The following is a 20,723-nucleotide window of genomic DNA, read 5'->3' as shown; positions in this document are numbered from 1 at the left end:
CGATTTTGTGTTCGCGATTGAACTCTGGAATGACCAGTTCCTGCGCTCACTTCTAACCGCACATTTTTTTCGCCTGTACACGCACACACTTGAAGGTGTTTCTGAAGTTGTTTACAGCTATCACACGCGCCAAAGCATATGTGTAAAGGAGCCTTTATTCTACATCTAACCAGTCTGTGATCACTTCCTGTATTGGATTTGTTGAGAACACTGCAGTCTTGGATCATATGCTTCTTATTAGATAGGATGTAGTCGATCTCAATAATTGCTCTAGTTGGGCTTCTCCAGGTCCACTTTCTTTGGGGTTTCTTCTTAAAAAATGAATTCATGATGCATAATTGTTCGCTCTTTGCAAATTCGACGAGTCGGTTTCGTCGGTTGTTTCGTGCACCGTAACCATGACTTCCAACCGAGCTTTCACCATTTCTTCTCTCTCCAATTCTAGCTTTGAAGTTACCTATTACTATTTTCATATGATGGTTTCCTTTACTATACATCTCATCTAATTCTTCATAAAAGTCTTCTACTTCTTCCTCAGAATAGCTTGTTGTTGGTGCATAGACTTGTATAATCTGTATTAGGTATCTGCTTGATATTTGCATGACCAGCTTTGCAACTCTATCAGATGTACTATCTAACTCAAATATGTGATCTTTACACTTTTTATGAATGAGAAATCCTACTCCACTGGTTCTTCCATTATCTGTTCCTCTGTAATAAAATACATGTCCACTGGCAAGTTCAATTTTGTCCTCTCCTTTTTTTCTTCTTTCACAGATGCCCCAATTTATTCTTTCCAGTTCTTTCAATTCCTGCAAACGATTTTCTGAAGAAAGAGATCGTCCATTATACGTGGCCGAGGTATATGGCAGCCTGCTCCAACCCAGAGATTCTTATCAGCCTCTGTCTTAATATGTCCTATACCTCATGCCATGCTGGTTGCTGCTGTAACCAGGGACACTCATACTGCTGCGGACTGAGGGCCTTAGTTTATTGACAGAGTTTATATTTGTTATCAGAGAGGGTTTTTGGCCGTAATCCCCCACGCTGCCCAGTGCGGGTTGGAGGAAGCTCATCCGCATCCGTTCACCACGTGTTAAACATCGCTACTAACAGGCTGCACCACGAGAAGGTGAGGATTGGACTTTACGCCTCTACTCCTAGTCGATTCCTTCAAGTCCTCATAATGAAGCAATTAAAGGGTCTTCTCCTAGTTAGCAAGTTCAACAGCATTCATAGGGTTTATATGTTCCTAAATCCTGAGAGAAACTTTTTCCAAGCTATTAAAGAGTTACAGTGTGTATTTCGTAAGAATGTAAAATTTTCGAAGTAGAAAAACTAATTCCTAGTTGTTATTTATTCATATGTAGAGGAAATTCTATAAATCTGTTTAAATTTTAATGTTTAATAGCATTTTAAAATCCTAATTTACACTGGTTAATTTTTCAGAAAAAAAAAAATCATCTTTTTTCAATCTATTGAAGTCATAATGTACTTTCTGTAGAATTTTGTTTCTTATAAGAAAAACTAATTCATACTTATGTTTTTTGTTCCTATGAGGGGAAAATTCCATAAATCTCTTTGAATTTTAATGTTCCAGAATCTAGAGGTGCGGCACTGTGAATTATTAAAAAAAAACCATTTTCAAACTATGGAAAGTTTTAATGTATATTTTGTATATTTTTTTAAGAAAAACTAATTCATATCAATGTTATCAGCATAAGAGGAGAAAATATCATAAATCTGTGTCCTTTCTTTCTTTCCCTTTTTTTTTTTTGTAGTTTCAAATAGGGATGGCAGGTTTTTAACGCATGACAGTATTTGGCAGTGCAAACTATGGTTTAAACCAGTTGTTCTCAAAGTGGAGAGGAGATAGAAGCTACGGATATAGCATAGGGTCCTATGGGTTCGCTTGAGTTGGGGAGGCGAGGATGTAACATTACCATTAGGCCCCCCGTGGAAATGCTCCTTATTCTATAGTCCGTTTCAGGTTAAGTGAAGTGGAAGCTACGAGGGAACCGCATCACTCGTTGCTATGACAACGAAAGCCTGTTAACCTGTGTATCGATGCGCTTCCTCGGTAAGGTATGGCTGATTCTCGCCAATCTCTCAAAATATTTTTTACGTGTAACGTAATGCTTGTAGAAAAAATTTCAGTCAGTTAAGTAACAAAAAATTAGCTGATGAAAAAAAAATCATTGTCGATACTTTCAGAAATTAAAGTGCAGTTTTTCAAATCATTTTTTTTTAATTGAAAAGTATCTTAGTAACACTATTAACCTGTTTTCATGTTTGAATTTGGGAATAGCCCCTTTGGAATAATAATAAAAATGATACGGAAAAATTTAGAATTCTTTAACTCACGTTTCTTGCAGAAATTTCCGTCGCTCACCCACCCGAACGCATATACGTCAATGCCACTTGTTATCACTACAGTTTTAGTCATTTTTTACGGATTCCCATTCTATGGAATCCTCACTTGAAGTTGTAGAACTATCGGATTCTCTATTACTTATTAATTATTGTTGCTCCAACATGTGTTCCATCAGGCCAACTGCAATGCAAAATTCCTCTTCTTTTTTGATTATTGCCAAAGAGAACAGAGAATGTTTTAGCCTAAAACCATTGTGGGTGAGACACTGAAGGGGCATCTGGAGGAACAGCCTCTGCTATGGGGGAGAAAGAGACATTACTTATGTCAACACCCTCCACTATCGGCTATTGGAATTCAGAAACCACCCCTATCCTACAAACACAGCAAGAAATAGATATAAAAAAAGGGGGGGTGACCGTAACCGTAACCTACACCCATAAAGAGAGCCTCTCACAACGGTATCGGCGCTGTCGTGGAAGAGGGACACTTCCTGTAATCTATGAGTGAATATCTGAATTCGTTGGTTATTTTCAGGAGAAAAAAAAAACTAATTGAATATTCGTCTGGGTGTGTAGGCCTATAACTACATGCGAAACTGAATGAAAAACTGTATCGGAAAATTGAATAAAATGACGATATAATATATATATACACTGCTCAGTGTTTTTCTTTTCTTCAAGGAGGAACTTTACCTGTTCAATATCGCTAATTTTCTCCCTCCCTTCATTGAACTGTGGCGATGCTGTCGGCAAGAGTGTGTAGGTGTTGGTTTCGAATAGCATAAATCTGCCAACACCTCGTTATGTGTGCGCGCCTTTTCTTGGCCTCTCTTCCGCTGTTTGGAAGAGAAGGCTTTGGTTTCTTGCAGAGTAGAGATGTCTTTTAACTGTGTGTCCGTGTATTCTTATTTCGTATATATGTGTTAACGTGCCGTGTGTTTCTTCTAATTAATAAACCGTATATTTAACCGTATCTAGAATTGAACAGTCTTAGTGGAGTCAAATAAAATTTAATTATGGATAAATAGCTACTTCAATTTAAATGTCATTATCATCTCCGGCAACTACATATGGTGTCCACAAACTGGTGACTCAGGACTATCGGATATTACCTTCTGAAACCACTGTTCCAGTTCAGCCTCGTACGTTACAACGAATCATGAATACCTCTCTGCAACGTGGATTTTAATTTCAGTTTCGTGGTGAGTGAATATTTCTCTCTTTCGTAGGACTATTGCCGTCTTCATTCTTTCGCTATGGCAAATCCGCAAGCAACTGCTAGTCAGACTGAACTTTCCCTTTCGGGAACCGAAGTCTCACGTGTTTCATTCCGTGCGCCTCCATTTTGGGAAGCCGACGTTGATTTATGGTTCCTTCAAGTGGAATCCCAGTTTATCACGGCAGGCATTACCGCGGATAAGACGAAGTTTCATTCGGTGATTTCCGTTCTCGACACAAAAATCTTGTCTTACGTGAGTGATTTAGTACGTAATCCTCCCACACACGATTTATATGAGACTCTAAAGAAACGTATTCTTTCCCGATTTGCTCAATCTGAAACTGCTCGCTTGAAATCTCTTTTTCATGAGTGCGAGCTAGGCGACAAAAAACCGTCCCAGCTACTTTGTGAGATACGAAACTTGTCGAATAACACAATCAGTGATGATGTTTTGAGCACATTATGGCAGCAAAGATTACCCGTCAGTGTTCAACAAATTTTGTCGATTTGTCGGGATCCTCTTGACTCTTTAGCTCAGATAGCTGATCGCATATTAGAAGCTTCGAGTTTCAGCGCTGTCGTTTCTCAGGTGTCTCAACCTCCTCTGCCTTCTTCAGAGTTGCATGAGCTTAAAAAAGAAATTGCATCGCTCGCTACACGAGTCGAAGAGCTCTCTCGTTCTCGAAACCAATACAGAGGTCGGTCGCGAAACAATTCGAAAACTCGTGAGCGGAAAAAATCTTCAGATCGCTCCGATCGACGCAAATTGTGCTGGTATCATGCTCGATATGATGAAAAAGCACATCGTTGCATTTCACCTTGCCAACACTCGGAAAACTAGTGGGCAATCCTGTTACAGCGGCGGCCGGAGATTGCCACTTTCAAAGTCGCTTATTCATTTGTGATAGAAAATCGAAAATTCGTTTTCTTGTTGACAGTGGTGCAGCTGTGAGCTGTTTTCCTAAATCACTTGCCAAAGTTTCCAAGCCTGACGACCTTTCGTTATATGCGGCTAATGGCACTAAAATTCACACATATGGAACTAAGCATTTTGAACTTGATCTCGGACTGAGGAGAATATTCTCATTCAATTTCTTAGTGGCCGACGTCACAAGTCCTATTTTGGGTGCCGATTTCTTGGAGAGATTCGGTTTACTTGTTGATGTCAAGAATCGCCGGTTGGTTGATAATTTGACAACTCTATACTCTCTTGGTGTCGTTACCACTGGTCCTTCTCTCGGTCTAACTACAGTTTCTGGTGCCACTACATACCATAAAATTTTGACCAAGTTCCCAAATCTCACTGGTTCGGTCTTAAATTCTCAACCCAAACCACATGCCATTATCCACTTCATCGAAACATCAGGGCCTCCCGTCTTCGCAAAGGCTAGACGTCTTTCTCCTGAAAAACTTTTTGCCGTCAAGAAAGAATTTAACTTGCTTTTGAAGCAAGGCATCATTCGTCCTAGCAAAAGCCCTTGGACTAGTCCTATCCACCTAGTCCCAAAAAAGACAGGTGGTTGGCGCATATGTGGTGATTTTCGTCGGTTGAATGCCGTAACTACTCCTGATCGTTATCCTATTCCCAATATTCAAGACTTTTCTTTCGGTCTGGCTGGAAAAAGAATATTTTCTAAACTCGATCTTGTAAAGGCATACCACCAGATTCCTGTGAAAGAAAGTGATATTCCCAAGACGGCTGTGATTACACCGCACGGTCTCTTTGAGTATGTTTTCATGACCTTTGGGCTCAGGAACGCCGCACAAACATTTCAACGATTCGTTGACAGCATCCTCTCGGATCTCGACTTCTGCTATGTTTACTTAGACGACATTCTTGTTGCGTCAGCTGATGAGAAGTCGCATGAACAAGATCTCGATGTGTTGTTCAAGAGACTAAGCGAATACGGTTTAGTTCTCAATCCTGACAAATGCCAATTTGGACTCAAAGAAATTCAGTTTTTAGGTCATCTTGTGTCAGAAAAGGGCATTTCCCCGTTGCCGGATCGTGTTACCGCACTTTTGGACTATCCATTGCCCAACACAATCGATGAGCTGCGACGTTTTCTGGCACTAATAAATTTTTATCATCGTTTCATGAAAAACGCTGCCTCTACGCAAGCATGTTTGCATGATCTAGTTAAAGGCAAACAAAAACGGGATAAAACAAAAATCGTCTGGTCTGAGGAAGCAAAATCTGCATTCGAGTCATGCAAGGAAATGATTTCCAATGCTGCTCTATTGGCTCATCCTATTTCAAGTGCGCATCTCCTTCTAGCTGTCGACGCGTCTGATTTCGCGATTGGCGGAGTTTTGAATCAAGCAGTTAATGATCAAACTCAGCCATTAGGATTCTTCTCGCGTAAGCTAACTTCAGCTGAACGCAGATACAGTGCGTACGATCGAGAATTGCTAGCGATATATTCAGCAATTAAATATTTTCGACATATGCTGGAGGGATCTGTCTTCGAAATTCTCACAGACCACAAACCATTGGTCTATGCATTTTCCCAAAAAAGTGAAAAATGTTCACCTAGGCAGATTCGTCATCTAGAATTCATTAGTCAATTTTCAACCCGTATCAAGCACATTTCAGGCGATCGAAATGCAGTAGCCGATGCATTTTCAAGAATATCGGAAATTGAAATACCTCCTAGTATCGATTTCGCCGAGATGGCTCGCGCTCAGGATGAGGAAGAATTGCGATTACTTCGTGAAATGGACTCAGGTCTCGAGTTAAAACCAATGACTTTCGGTTCTCCTGAAGTCACTCTACAGTGTGATGTTTCCACTGGTTCAATTAGACCTTACGTACCGTCAATGTTTCGCCGCGCTATTTTTGATGCAGTGCACAACCTCTCCCACCCTGGTGCCAAAGCTACTACTGAAATGGTTCGCAGACGATTCATCTGGAAATTTTTAGAAAGGGACTGCAAAGAGTGGTGCAAAACTTGCATCCATTGCCAGCGATCCAAAGTTGGTCGTCACACACATTCTCCTATTGGTGCATTCGGATTACCTTGCGCAAGGTTCTCGCATGTCCATATTGACATCGTGGGTCCACTTCCACCAAGTAAAGGAAATCGCTACGTTGTGACTTGCAGTGACCGATTCACCAGATGGCCGGAAGCTATTCCTGTACCCGATCAGACTGCTGAAACTGTGGCATTCGCTTTCCTGTCGAATTGGATCTCCCGTTTTGGCGTTCCAGAACGCATTACTACGGACAGGGGTTCTCAGTTTGAATCTGAACTCTTCCGATCTCTTGCGAAGTTGCTGGGTGTGGACAGGGTGCGTACTACCGCTTACCACCCACAAAGCAATGGAGCCATCGAGAGATTCCACAGGGACTTGAAAGCTGCCATCATGTGTTACGCCACTGAAAGATGGGTTGACGTTCTTCCTACCATTCTACTCGGGATACGCTCAAGTTTCAAACCTGATTTTGGTGCTACGCCGGCGGACATGGTCTACGGAACATCTCTGAGGTTACCAGGAGACTTCTTCAAAGATTCCGGTAAGCACACCTCAAAATCTGATTATGTCACGAACTTGCGTATGACTATGTCAAAGCTTCGTCCTTCGCCTTTGTCCAATCATTCCTCAAAAAACATTTTTGTGCACAAGGACTTGGCCAGATCCACACACGTTTTTGTGAGGGTTGACACTGTAAGGCGTTCGCTACAGCAGCCTTACCAAGGACCTTATGAAGTTTTGAATAGGACTGATAAATTTTTTACTTTGCGTATCAATAATGAATCTAAGTGTATTTCTATTGATCGTTTAAAACCTGCATTTTTGTTTAATTCTCTCGAATGCAAAGAATCTAATGTTTGCAAATCATCTATATGTAATGCCCCAGCCTCGCCACAGGGCTTCGTCACGAGGTTCGGACGGAAAGTCCGTTTTGTAACACCTTATCAAGCTTAACGTCCTTCGGACTCGTGGGGGAGTACTGTGGCGATGCTGTCGGCAAGAGTGTGTAGGTGTTGGTTTCGAATAGCATAAATCTGCCAACACCTCGTTATGTGTGCGCGCCTTTTCTTGGCCTCTCTTCCGCTGTTTGGAAGAGAAGGCTTTGGTTTCTTGCAGAGTAGAGATGTCTTTTAACTGTGTGTCCGTGTATTCTTATTTCGTATATATGTGTTAACGTGCCGTGTGTTTCTTCTAATTAATAAACCGTATATTTAACCGTATCTAGAATTGAACAGTCTTAGTGGAGTCAAATAAAATTTAATTATGGATAAATAGCTACTTCAATTTAAATGTCATTATCATCTCCGGCAACCACATAAGGTGCCCACAGAACTACACTGCTCAAAACAATTAGAGGAGCAAGCAAAAAAATGAAGAAAACAGTGCGAGACAGCCACGTATTGGCATACAATGGACATGGTCTACGGAACATCTCTGAGGTTACCAGGAGACTTCTTCAAAGATTCCGGTAAGCACACCTCAAAATCTGAACGGACATGGTCTACGGAACATCTCTGAGGTTACCAGGAGACTTCTTCAAAGATTCCGGTAAGCACACCTCAAAATCTGATTATGTCACGAACTTGCGTATGACTATGTCAAAGCTTCGTCCTTCGCCTTTGTCCAATCATTCCTCAAAAAACATTTTTGTGCACAAGGACTTGGCCAGATCCACACACGTTTTTGTGAGGGTTGACACTGTAAGGCGTTCGCTACAGCAGCCTTACCAAGGACCTTATGAAGTTTTGAATAGGACTGATAAATTTTTTACTTTGCGTATCAATAATGAATCTAAGTGTATTTCTATTGATCGTTTAAAACCTGCATTTTTGTTTAATTCTCTCGAATGCAAAGAATCTAATGTTTGCAAATCATCTATATGTAATGCCCCAGCCTCGCCACAGGGCTTCGTCACGAGGTTCGGACGGAAAGTCCGTTTTGTAACACCTTATCAAGCTTAACGTCCTTCGGACTCGTGGGGGAGTACTGTGGCGATGCTGTCGGCAAAAGTGTGTAGGTGTTGGTTTCGAATAGCATAAATCTGCCAACACCTCGTTATGTGTGCGCGCCTTTTCTTGGCCTCTCTTCCGCTGTTTGGAAGAGAAGGCTTTGGTTTCTTGCAGAGTAGAGATGTCTTTTAACTGTGTGTCCGTGTATTCTTATTTCGTATATATGTGTTAACGTGCCGTGTGTTTCTTCTAATTAATAAACCGTATATTTAACCGTATCTAGAATTGAACAGTCTTAGTGGAGTCAAATAAAATTTAATTATGGATAAATAGCTACTTCAATTTAAATGTCATTATCATCTCCGGCAACCACATAAGGTGCCCACAGAACTACACTGCTCAAAACAATTAGAGGAGCAAGCAAAAAAATGAAGAAAACAGTGCGAGACAGCCACGTATTGGCATACAATGGATAGTACATGCGTATCAATGAGCAATACAGAAAAAAGACGTAAAAAAATTTGGAATCAGGGGTCGCACATCCTTACAAACTCCTTAAAAACTTCTAACTTTTCATTTCTTTCTGGAAGGGCCCTTATAACTCCTTACTTTTTGCAGCCGCGCCTGAAAAAGTCCTTTTTTTTTTCCCTGAAGGCATGATCTTTCTTAGAATAGGCATTCTCCATGGTGATGAATAGCATTGCCTAGAAAAATAAGAGGAAGCTTTCCCCGAATATAAAGAGGAAGAAAAGAGAAAAAATAACGCTCTCTCCCTTTGTAATAGGAAATGTGAAAGCAGGGGATGGGATTGGGACATCCAATGGTTGTGCATACCTGCCAACCGTTACGATTTCGTCGTATTTAGTAAATTAATACGATTATACGCTTTTGCTTCTAAAAATACGATTTTTTACCGAATCGCTAGTTTTGACGTGTTTTCCTGCCTATGTCCCAAACTGGTCAGCGTTGGAAATCGATGGTCTCTAGAACGACATCACTCCGCTGAACCAGTAGCCGAAAATTCCCCCATGCCCAGTGGTGAGAAAGTATTTTAAATTTTTACTTATGCAGCGAAACGATGTCTCGAACCTCCTATATTATGCAGTATACTGAGTGCAGACCTCGCAGCTTTCCTATTTTTCCTACTATTTTCCTACTTTTGCCGCAATCGCCTTTTTTTTTTTCACCCTGCAATTCTTTCCTACTATTCCTATTTTATCCCTCCTTCCTCGTAGTGAGATATTTACTGTAAGCCAATATCTCACTACGAAAATTCCGAGAAACCGCAAAATGTCACTGCTTTCCGCAGTTTTTTAGACGTGTTTTATGTGTTTTATTCACATTATAACTCGCTACTGAAAAAGAAGAAAGGAAAAAAAATTTCAGTTCCACTGGAGTGAGGGACGACGCAAAGCGTATCTTTTCGCCGCCGCGCCTTAAAGTGCTAAAAACTGGTCCAGTGGGGAAAGCGAATCTGTTTCGCAGATTGGTTGCCGTAAATAAAAAGACAAAAAAAAAAAAAAAGAACAGGGTTTATCTCTCCTAGGATCCCGTAACGAGCGTTCATCCCTGAAGCCAGATTTTCCTAGGAGTAGGCTTTTTGGGCCGCGTGAGCATAACTGGATCATTTCGTGTCGGCAGAAATGAGTTACATAATGACGTTACGTATTTGCGTTTTCCAAGCGTGGCGCATCGGCTCAGGACGGCTACATAGTATATGACCCTGGCGTCATCTACTCTATCGGCTGCATGCTCCAGTTTAAAGGGAAGAGACACAACACGAAAATGAAGGGAAGATCACTGAAACGCGTGCCACACGACGCTTAACTCCTCCAGAAGCAGTCTGCCAATCATGCCCGACGTAAAGCCGTATTGTGCTCTGTAGGAAAACAGTCGTACTGTTTTTCATATTGATGAATACACCGCGTGTCGCGCTGGGTGATTCACGTTGCGCGCGCCATAGAAAACCTGCTAGTAAAACCTGGCTTTTAAAAGTGACAGCCCGAGCCACGTCTGGTTTTACAGGAGGGGGGGGGGACGAGCCGATCAGCCGCTATAGCTGAACCCACTTTTTTTTAACCCTCAGAAAATAACTTTCGGGTATCTTTATGTTAGGGGTCATTCAAGTATTACGTCAGCATGGGTGGGGGATTTTCGATTTGCTGACTTGATGACGTGGGGGGGGGGGAGGGTTGGATGATTCTTACGTCATCAACCACCCTTTATAAAAAATATGAAATATTCTTACTGGCGTCTTACTTGGGGCGTGAAAAACGAGTAAAACTTTTCACTAGTTTATGGGCACCTGAACTAACATTCTCCATATTGAGTCCCCTACAGAGCCACTCTAGTGATCTTCAAATACTTAGCGGATCCAAATGCACTGGAGCTGTGCCGCGCGTCATATGAGTGATCCGTGATTATGTCGCAGATCACTTAAGTAATCTGGGAATGTGCCGCGGATAACTTGAGTGATGTAGAACCACACTGGTGGCACAACCAATGCTCTAAAGCTTTGTCACATGTCACTCAAGGGATCGCTTAATGTGCCACAGATCGCTTAAATGGTCTGGAATTGTGCCACAAGTCACTTAAGCGATCTGTAAATGTGTCACTTATTCATTGTTACAAAAATAGATTTAGGGACAGGCCACATCATAACGCCAGGGCCACATTTGGTCCGCACAGGCCGAATGTTTACCTCGGGTCAAGGGTTACCAAGGGCTTAGAGAGGTAGGGTCGCAATGAATTTCTTAAGTAATTTTGGGTTCTTAGCCTTCAAATAGCATTGAAATTAACAAAAATTGATTGTAATAAAAGATATTTTGTTTTGAAATTGTAAAAAATATTTTTACAATTCTTTTAAAAAATATTTTGTGGATTAAAAAAATAAATTTTTGATCATCTGGGGGAAAGCCCCCAATTCAGATTTTGCCAATAAGCTTTAGGAAGAAGGGGGCAGAGCGCTGACAGGGGGAGGGTGAGAGTTTTGCTGACTTTTTCTGACGAGGGGTGAGTCAAAAATTGCTAAAAATTTGCTGACGTAATACTTGAACAGCCCCTTATTTTAAAGCATACATGTGCTCAACACATCGCCTAAATGTGGCCTGCCTCAAGTGGCACCGGTACACTTACAGATGAATTAAGTGGCTCGTGGTAAATTCTTACTTCGATTGAGCGGCCCGCGGCACATTCCCAGATTTTTTGTGAGTGATTTCCGGGGGGAGATTTTTATGGCCATCTTTTTCTCAGCCACCTCGTTGGACTTTTGCCTGTTGTGGCGTTGTATTTGTATCTGTCTCTGGCAGAAGTCACCACAGCTCAAGCAAGATAAAAGCAAAATTTATTGCAAACTCAGTACATCACTTCCGATTTCTTTAAATCATTTTAATACTATATACTACCGCAACTCTCTCTCTCTAAATCAAAACTTGTAATTTTTGAACCACTTCTACATCCATATTTTTGAGAAGAGGGCAAATATGTTTGCAAATTCAAAATAAATTTGCATATGTGCCCCACCCCTTTTTCCGCTGTAAGACTTGTAAGTTATGAAGTTTGCCATGACTCCTTAAAAACTGCTTGAAACTCCTTAAAAAGTCCTTAAAAACTCCTTACTTTTCATTTTGAAAATTTTGTATGAACCCTGTACATGCAAAACTGAATGAAAAATTGTATCGGAAAATTCAACAAAATGACGATATAATATATATAACTGTGCAATAAAAAAAAAAGCACGATAGTAATATTGGCGGGGAAAATTTCTTGGAAATCGCGCCAAAATGTTGTTGAGCTCGCCATAGATTTTTGATAATGGTAACCAATATTTTTCTAATTTAAAAATTTTAAATGAATATACATTGGTTCAAAACGGTATTTTTTTAGTATCTTTTCCAAAATCATAAAAAAATTTGAAATATTCTATATAAATGATCATCATAAACCTTCGATGTATGGGAACTATATTTTGATTCGAAGGAATACACTCTGTACCTTTCTCTTCACTGCAAAGTTAACCTGAAACAAACTAGAGTCATTTATATCGATTTTTCATTTGTTTCACCTTATTTTGTTTCTGGGATCGATCGACAAGATCATGTGTTGCAGATTGGCTGCCATATTTATTTTACATTGCCATTACATAGCCAGATTTTGATATATTTTTGTTAAATATTATTTCTCTCTCTCGTGAAAATATGTAAATCAGATGTAAAGTTCAGTACCGCACCTTCGACCTTGTGATTGGTTTTGTCATGCGGCATTACGGGAACGTTCTCTTATAAATACCAGATGCATAGTGAGATGCTCACTTCTGCCTGATTCCTGTTTGTTCGAAACAGTTACTTTATTACTAGGGCGTCCCACTTGCTTGAGGCGTATGCCATTTCGTCTCAATCATAACAATGCATTAAATGTGGAAAGGTGTGCTTCAGCACCTCGTACGACTCATCACCAGCTTTCATGTGTCTATGAGACGTCGACTTGGTTTCATGGATTGGTTGGCAGCCAGAATGGCTGCCCAGGGCCTCTCCCGACGTCTGCCTCCGCCCATCTCCTATTCAATGGCTGGTAGATAACCACAACAGGCAACGCAGGCTGCGGACCGGTGAGAACCTGGCTCCAGGGTTTTCTTCAACCATATTGTGTAAAGGCCAACGCTTGACACCTTGAAATGTTTCATGGACGATGTGAATTAATGTACAAGTTCTGGAAAATGCAGTGAAAGCGTTCAATTTTATTGTTTTAATACAATGCATTGAGAGAGAAATGTAACTGTGATAATTGTTTGTAAAAATGTTTTAATAAAATTTTAATAGTTGACAGAATAAAATGTTTATTATTTAACCAATGTAGAGTATTTTTCATTCTTGTTATCTGGTCCGTGAACACATTGGATTTAACTTGATAATGAATCGGGAAATGCAACAGAGAGAGCCTATAATACGTTGCAATGAGAGAAAAAAACTGCTGAAGAAGGGTGCATAGAGTGGAACAAAATTTATGGGAAACTATGGTTTAAACTGTCATGTCAAAAACCTCAATTATTGCCTTTCAACTTAAAATTCCTATAGAAAATACACACATCTATTGTGTTTCACTCTGGGCCATAATTGGGGACACTGCAGCCCAAAGCCAAATGAGGGCCTCACAAACAATGTACTTGTATTTTGCATAATTTTTTCCTTCTTAAGGGTCCTCAAGAAAATATCTGGCCCAAGGTCTCCTAGATGGCAGGCTGCAGTCCTGGTACCACTTATACCACACACCAAGCTCTGGCAATATTGCTGAACACAATTTAATGCCATTTGCAAGTTTGGTTGGAAATGAAATTTGGTCAGAAATCGGTGGTTGCCTCAAACTTGTCAGGGAAAATATTTTATCTATATTCTGCCCTTGGTTTGAATCTGGGATCTGATGGCAACCTTCACGGTGGTACACAAACATATTACCACCATGCCACCTGGGATACATAAAAGGGAGGGCACAGGATTTTTTTTATAACTTTTTTTTAGTTATTTTTTACCTTCAAAATGAACTGCAGTCGAATCCTGTTTTAACGAATACCGTTATAGCGAAAATTTCATTTTAACAAACACACTTTTCTAATCCTCTAACTAAGTTCACATAGGAAAAATACAAACACCTGGAATTTCTTTATAACGAAATTTCATTATAACAAAGTGATTTCTCTGGTCTTTTGGAGTTCGTTATAACAGGATTCGACTGTATTATTATATGCTGTTAAAATTAGGCATGCACAAACTAAAGAATTTTTAAAGATCATTACATTTTTTTATTATATGTGAAACTTTGTTCTACTATGTTTGTCATGAATAAGCCATGACAAATCTTTTTTTTTTTTATAGGGCATGCTCTTAAACCAGAAGCCACATCAATTTATGAATCTTTTCTTGATCAAATGAAAAAAATATACATAACACAGTTTAAAGGTTTTGATGTTCATAAAATGTGTGTGGCAACTTTGTTATTAGAAGGTACCAAAGAGGTGAGTTGTTTTTAAAAAATTGTGTTATTTATATTGAAAAAATTTTATCTCCTGCATTTATAGGTTAAGTTCCTATATGCAGTCAAGTGTGTCAGTGTCTCATCAGTGGCAGCTCGTGGTCGGATATTTTTTAGGGGGGGGGGGGGTTGCAGATTTCCAAAAATATACTGTCATCTATCAGTGATGATATGTAGTCAGGTACATGCAGGGCCATGTACACTAGGATTTTTGCCACCCCCACCAATTTAAAACTCCATACTTTTAAATAATGGTGTTGTATGTTTCCCCTTAAAATTTGCATCCCTCTAAATTTTTCTGTCTGGGGCAATCACCCTCTCTATCCCCCCCCCCCCTCTAGTTCCAGTCCTGAGCGCATCTACTATTTACAGTTATTGAAGTATTGCCCTGGATTGAAAACTTTTATTTTTGTTTATCAAATTATTTTTCACATTATCTTTATGCAGTAGAAGAAAAATAATGCTCCATCAATGTAACATTTACGTAAATAGTTTGCGTAGTGAGCTTAAGCAGTGTCCTAACAACGTTAAAAATCATCTTAGTTTAGTGGCTGCCATCGGCATGATGGTTGCAATTAGGAAAATTCATACTCTTCTTCATATATCAGGGGTCTGCCCCCAGCCAAAATGGGGGCTCATTTTCTGGAGCCTTCACAAAATTCTGGATCTAAAAAACGAACCCTTCACAAAATAAAAATTAATGAAATCATAAATTTGGAATTTAATTTCTTTTGTGTAGATTAACTAGATTACTTTGCTTCCTGCAAAATTACTTATTTTTCACAAAACTAATGATCCTTTTCACAAAAAAAAAGTGAAATTTTCACATAAACTAGACCCTACAAAAAAGGTTTGGACAGATGCCTGAATTATTATACTCTAATTTAAAAGGTGTATAAATTTCTATGATAAATTTATAAAATATGCATATTTTTTTATTCAAGTATATCCTAACTTAAAAAATACAACATATTTGAAAAGTAATTGATTCAAAAGAAAATATTTTTTTAGCCGCATGAGTGTTTTTTTTTTTGCGCTTTCAAAATTAGCATAATAACCTGTATTAACCTCTTTGGTTTTATACTACCAAAGGGTATTTCATACAACGCACGATAGAAAGTGGCAAAGCGGAAAAAGGAATACAGAGCTCTCTATACAGTGAAACTTCAGTTAACGAGCAAAAATTTTGGACAAATTCTGACTGTTAACGAATAAATGGTTCGCATTACGAACAAATATCTTGCGCTTTGTTAATTTATTTTCACGTTATCACAACTGAGCTGATGAGTTTTTGCTTTCGCCCACACACATGTTATTGAATTGCAGATAATATTCTCTCTTAAAGTCTCCGGTAAACCTGCCTCACTCGAAAAATTAGCACGTGCGAGTGTGAATATTTACAATACAAAACTATATAACTATCGCATTACAGCTATGCATATATGCGCTTGAAGGTTTTTTAAAATTCTACTTGAATAAAACCATGGGCTGATTTGAATTATTGAACATGACTTTGAAGGGTTAGCTCATGAACTGTCTTGATACTCATGACACTTCTTGTCGAAGAAATTGTGTGCTTGAGGAAGACCATGGACTGAGGGTGCACAAGCAGGGCTGCAACTAGATGCATGATCACCCGGGGCAAGCACATATTTTGAGGCCTCCTTGTAATGTTGATGAAGGAGAGGTTTCAGAATGAAATTGGTGCCCCCTTGGGCTCCACCCCCCCCCCCCCCCAGTTGCGGCCCTGTGTCTGTACGAGGATGACATTCAAGAACTAGTGGTGAAAAATATCTAGGAAGTGACGGTAGATGAAGTGATTGATCTCTTTTGCACGCACCAACAAGAGTTTATGGGTAGTATCTCATCTGAGGAGGAGAGAAATAAGGAGATTTCTGTCTCCCACATAAAATGAGATTAGAAAGAAGTGTAGAATGTGGGAATCTAGCAGTGTGCGAGCAATGAATCTGTCCCACGAACACTGCAATTTCCCATTTCCTAGAAATCCTAAAAAGGAGTCCAAAGCAAGTGACATAGCATAAGGCTCTTTTTGAAAGTCTTAAAAAAAATTATTATTTAATTATAAAAAATAGTTATTTATGTATACGATATTGGTTGACCGAGGCCTATACAAGGGAATGCGGAGGTGACATTAGACGATTGATGTTGCAAAAAATATCTGATACTGTTGTACAATCAATGTTTGGCGGGAGGTTCCAGTTGGTTATTGTACGAGAAAAAGAAACTAAGCAAGATTTGAAACAATCTGTGGATGCAAAGATGGGTTTCAATTTTTGTGAATGGTTAATTCTTTTTGAAAAGTATGAAGCTGGAATTAGAAAATGTGAGGTGTCAATTTGAAAATGGCCGTGGAGAATTTTAAAAAGGAAAGATAGTCTAGAGATACATCTGCGGGCAAAAAGCGGTTGCATATCGAGTTGGCACTTGAGTTCAGTAACGGAGGCAGAGGATGACCAATAGTTGAGAATGAAATGGGTGGATTTTTTTTCAATAGATTCTAATTTGTCTATATTGGAGAGAGTATGAGGGTCCCATATTTTCACACATCATATGAGAGCACAGGAAAAATGTAGGTTTGGAAGCAGAGATATCTGAGGTGACGGGTGGAGATTTTGAGGTTCCAACTAAGAAAAAAGAGTTGTTTGGGGACACTTATGAGAGAGGTAATCAACATGGAGATTCCAATGGAGTCGGCAGAAATAATTACACCCAGATATTTATTATTAGAAACTTCGGTGATCAACGAGTTATTGATAGTGTAAGAAGAAACGAGATGAAGTGTCTTTTGCTAGTAATTTTCATAAAAACTGTTTTTGAAGAATTAAGGGGTAGTTGCCAGGATGAGCACCAGTCAGAGACAATGTTGAGGTTATTTTGGAGAAATGTTTGGTGTCAGATTCTTTGTGTACTGTGTGGTAGATGACGCAATCATCTGCAAAGAGTCTAATATGACAATTGATGGAAATTAGGAGTTAATATAAATCAAGAACAATAAAGGCGAGAGAACCAAACACTGGGGGTGCCAGACTCAACTTGGAGAAATGGGGAGTTCTGGCCCTTGAAGGAGACAAACTGACTGCGGTTGGTAAGGCAGGCTTCCACCCATTTAAGCAATTGAACACATAGGCCAAGAGCCTATTTTGGAGCTTAAGTAGAAGTTTATTGTGGGGCACCCTGTCAAAATTTTTAAAGAAATCCAAGAAAATGACATCCATTTGGACGTTTTTGTCTATACTGCATGATAAATCATGTATGGAAAGAGCTAATTAGGTAGTTACTGATAAAGATGGCCCTGCTGATTTGAGAAAAAGAAGTTTATTGAATCAAGGTGTGAGCTGATTTCTTTGGCAACAAAATGTATATGGCAGGAATACATAGTAAATTAATATAAAAAACTTTCCTCTCTCAACAACAAGCATGGCCGTTCCGGCTTTGACCAATTCCTCACACACTATGACCATGGGAGAAAGGAAAATTCAATAAAAGCACCCTTTTCACCTAGCAATCGAAAATTGAACAATTTTTTTCATTATCTCTCTCCCATTATCTCATTGACTTAAATATTTGACTGTATCCATATAAGCAGTTTTTGAGAAAAACTGCTCAGAGTATATTGGAACTTCAATTATAATCACCCTGTATAACATATATATTGTCCAAAATAATTCTGTTAAGAGTAGAAAATTATTTTACAATCATATTTTGAGTAATTATTTTTTGTTCAACATAGCCCTTTTAAATATTAAATGCTATTAACGTGTGTATTTCTAACAGGTATTTTTATATTCAAAAGCATTATTTGAGGTTTTTGAAAGTTTTTGGCATGATGGGTAAACTGTTAAAAGCTGCCATTTTCTCAAAACCTGCCAACCCTGCTTATTGGTTGTTTTTTTTTCAAGTTTTATAAAGAACCTTTTATCAAACTTTTATTGTGTAATCCCGTTCTTACTCTGAAGGATTTTTAGTGTCAAATCGCAGGCCAATTACCTATTGTGATATTCTGTAATCCCGTTCTTACTCTGAAAGATTTTTAGTGTCAAATCACAGGCCAATTACCTATTGTGATATTCTGTAATCCCGTTCTTACTCTGAAAGATTTTTAGTGTCGAATCACAGGGCAAATACCTATTGTAATAAAGTCCGGACTATGGATCGTTTGTTGAGTTTAGTGTGAAATTGCAAACATTTCAATACATTTATATAACTGCATGTTCAACTATGAGAAAAAATGTAATGAATGACATGAAATGAGAGAGATTTGCATTAAGAGAAAAGTTTTGACTTGTTAACAGTGGCGTAGCCAGGTCAGTTGTCAGTTTTGTCAGTGGGAGAGTGAAATATAATAAGACGGTTTATTCTGTTCCTCATTTAGGTGCAATTAAAAAAAAATTAGTATACAAATAAACTTGTTAAAGTTTCAATAAAAACCTCATTTATTTATGTTTTGTTTTCATGTTTATTTTTCACACAACTTTTTTAACTGAAAATAAAAATGTAAATAATAGTTTAGTGTAAACTGCAAGATATGTGGGACGAAAAACCCTAAAGAAATTACAACAGTGGAAAAAAAAAATATTTATGGGTTTCTAGAACTATGCAATATTGTTTTTATCCTGGAATGTTTATGCAACAGTTTTGCACTCATAATGTTAACAGTGGCGTAGCCAGAAAAAGTTCGATTAAAACCTATATGATCCACTTATTCTATAAGTTTTGATGAAATTTTTTTTTTCACATCAAATTTTGGCTCAAATTTCATTCACTAACACCTTGAAGATTACAATGGGGTGCTAAAATCTGTGCTTGGCCCAGCTGATCAAGTACCTAGTTATGGCCCTACTCCCAGCCCATCAAAACTCTTTATGATGGGCTTTGACGAGTTTGAGTGCCTGCCTCATCCTTCTCAAACACTATTTTATATACAGTGAAACCTTGATATAACGATACTCTAATGACCAGGAAAAAATATCGTAGAGGGATTATATAGTTATATAGAAAGGCAACATTATCATCGCAAATCATCAAATTTATACCGTTTTTCTCATCTTTTCTAAATTTCAAGTTTTATTATCACTAGAAAATGCGGTTTTATGTGTTTATTCACTGCAAAAAATTGTAATTGATCAATAAAATTCAGTTAAGTGCCCATAAGTTAACTCCTATAAAGTTGTTTACAGCATTTCACTGTCGCAACATACACAGAAAGTAGCAATACCAATTACTGCTTCAGCGCTCTCTGTGATCCTGTGGTGCAAAATACTGGTGTAATAAGATGCATTCAGAAGAACAAAAATAAGTTGCAGAGTTAAAATCAAATTCAAAACTATTTTGGGCAAATTATTATAAAATATTGTTGTATCGATTGGCACAGATATTTTGTAATGTTTTGGGCAAATTATTGCAAAATATCGGTTTTGAAAGATCTTGAGAAAAATCATTATAGAGAGATTTATCGTAGTAAAGGATATCGTTGCATCGAGAGGAATTTAGACTACATTAGACTACAGGCAAAGCTGGTTAAAGAGTACTCGAACTAGCTTTGACTACAGACAATTTCAAACAAGTATCTGAAAAAATATCGTTATAGAGGGATTTTTTGTTATATTGAGTATCGTTGTAGCAAGGTTTCACTGTACTAGTTTTCAAGAGAGAGAAAGTTGGCATCCAGAAAAAGTCATAAGTAATTACAAAATATACAGAAGTGCTGAAAAATTACATCCGCATAAAAATACATGAGCACACTAAACGAAAATTATTAAAATTTTTTTTGTTGTGATCTTGCAGAGAATGCACAGGCAGAAGAACGCGAAAGTGTAACTTTAATTAATATTGGAACAACTACATGCTAGCGAGTGAACAGTTAATAGTAACCAGATAAGAGCGAGCTTACAATTTATACAATATACTGGTGCTAGTGTCTAATAACGTAACAGCACTTGAACGTCAACGTCACAAGTTCAGTTCGGATCAGATCACCACAATTTAAAGAAATAATTTCAGAGGAAATTTTTGAACTAATGGGGAAGAAATAATTTCCTGAATTTAAGAAAAACATTCAGAATCTATTTTAATTGTGATAGATTCAATAATGCCCTTTGTTTCATCCAGGGCCCCGGGCCACTTTGTGACAATCCCTTTATTAGTAACACCGGAAGCATTAG

At 38.6% G+C, this 20,723-nt stretch overlaps 1 protein-coding gene across 1 annotated transcript in view; it reads left to right on the top strand.

The window, feature by feature from the left end:
- The window catches only part of Agps (alkyldihydroxyacetonephosphate synthase), a 426,147-nt gene that overhangs the window by 297,999 nt on the left and 107,425 nt on the right, over window positions 1-20,723 (top strand). The window contains exon 13 of the mRNA XM_089248613.1: window positions 14,385-14,524. Within this exon, the coding sequence (XP_089104739.1) occupies window positions 14,385-14,524 (140 nt within the window). The remainder of the gene's footprint in view (window positions 1-14,384; window positions 14,525-20,723) is intronic.

The sequence above is a fragment of the Pholcus phalangioides genome, unplaced genomic scaffold, assembly GCF_987345545.1.
Source record: "Pholcus phalangioides strain wild (caught in Gottingen) unplaced genomic scaffold, Ppha-v1.0 ptg000020l_1, whole genome shotgun sequence".
Taxonomy (NCBI): Eukaryota; Metazoa; Arthropoda; class Arachnida; order Araneae; family Pholcidae; genus Pholcus; species Pholcus phalangioides.
The sequence above is the reverse complement of the archived record's forward strand: the minus strand, read 5'-3'. Positions and strand labels throughout refer to the sequence as shown.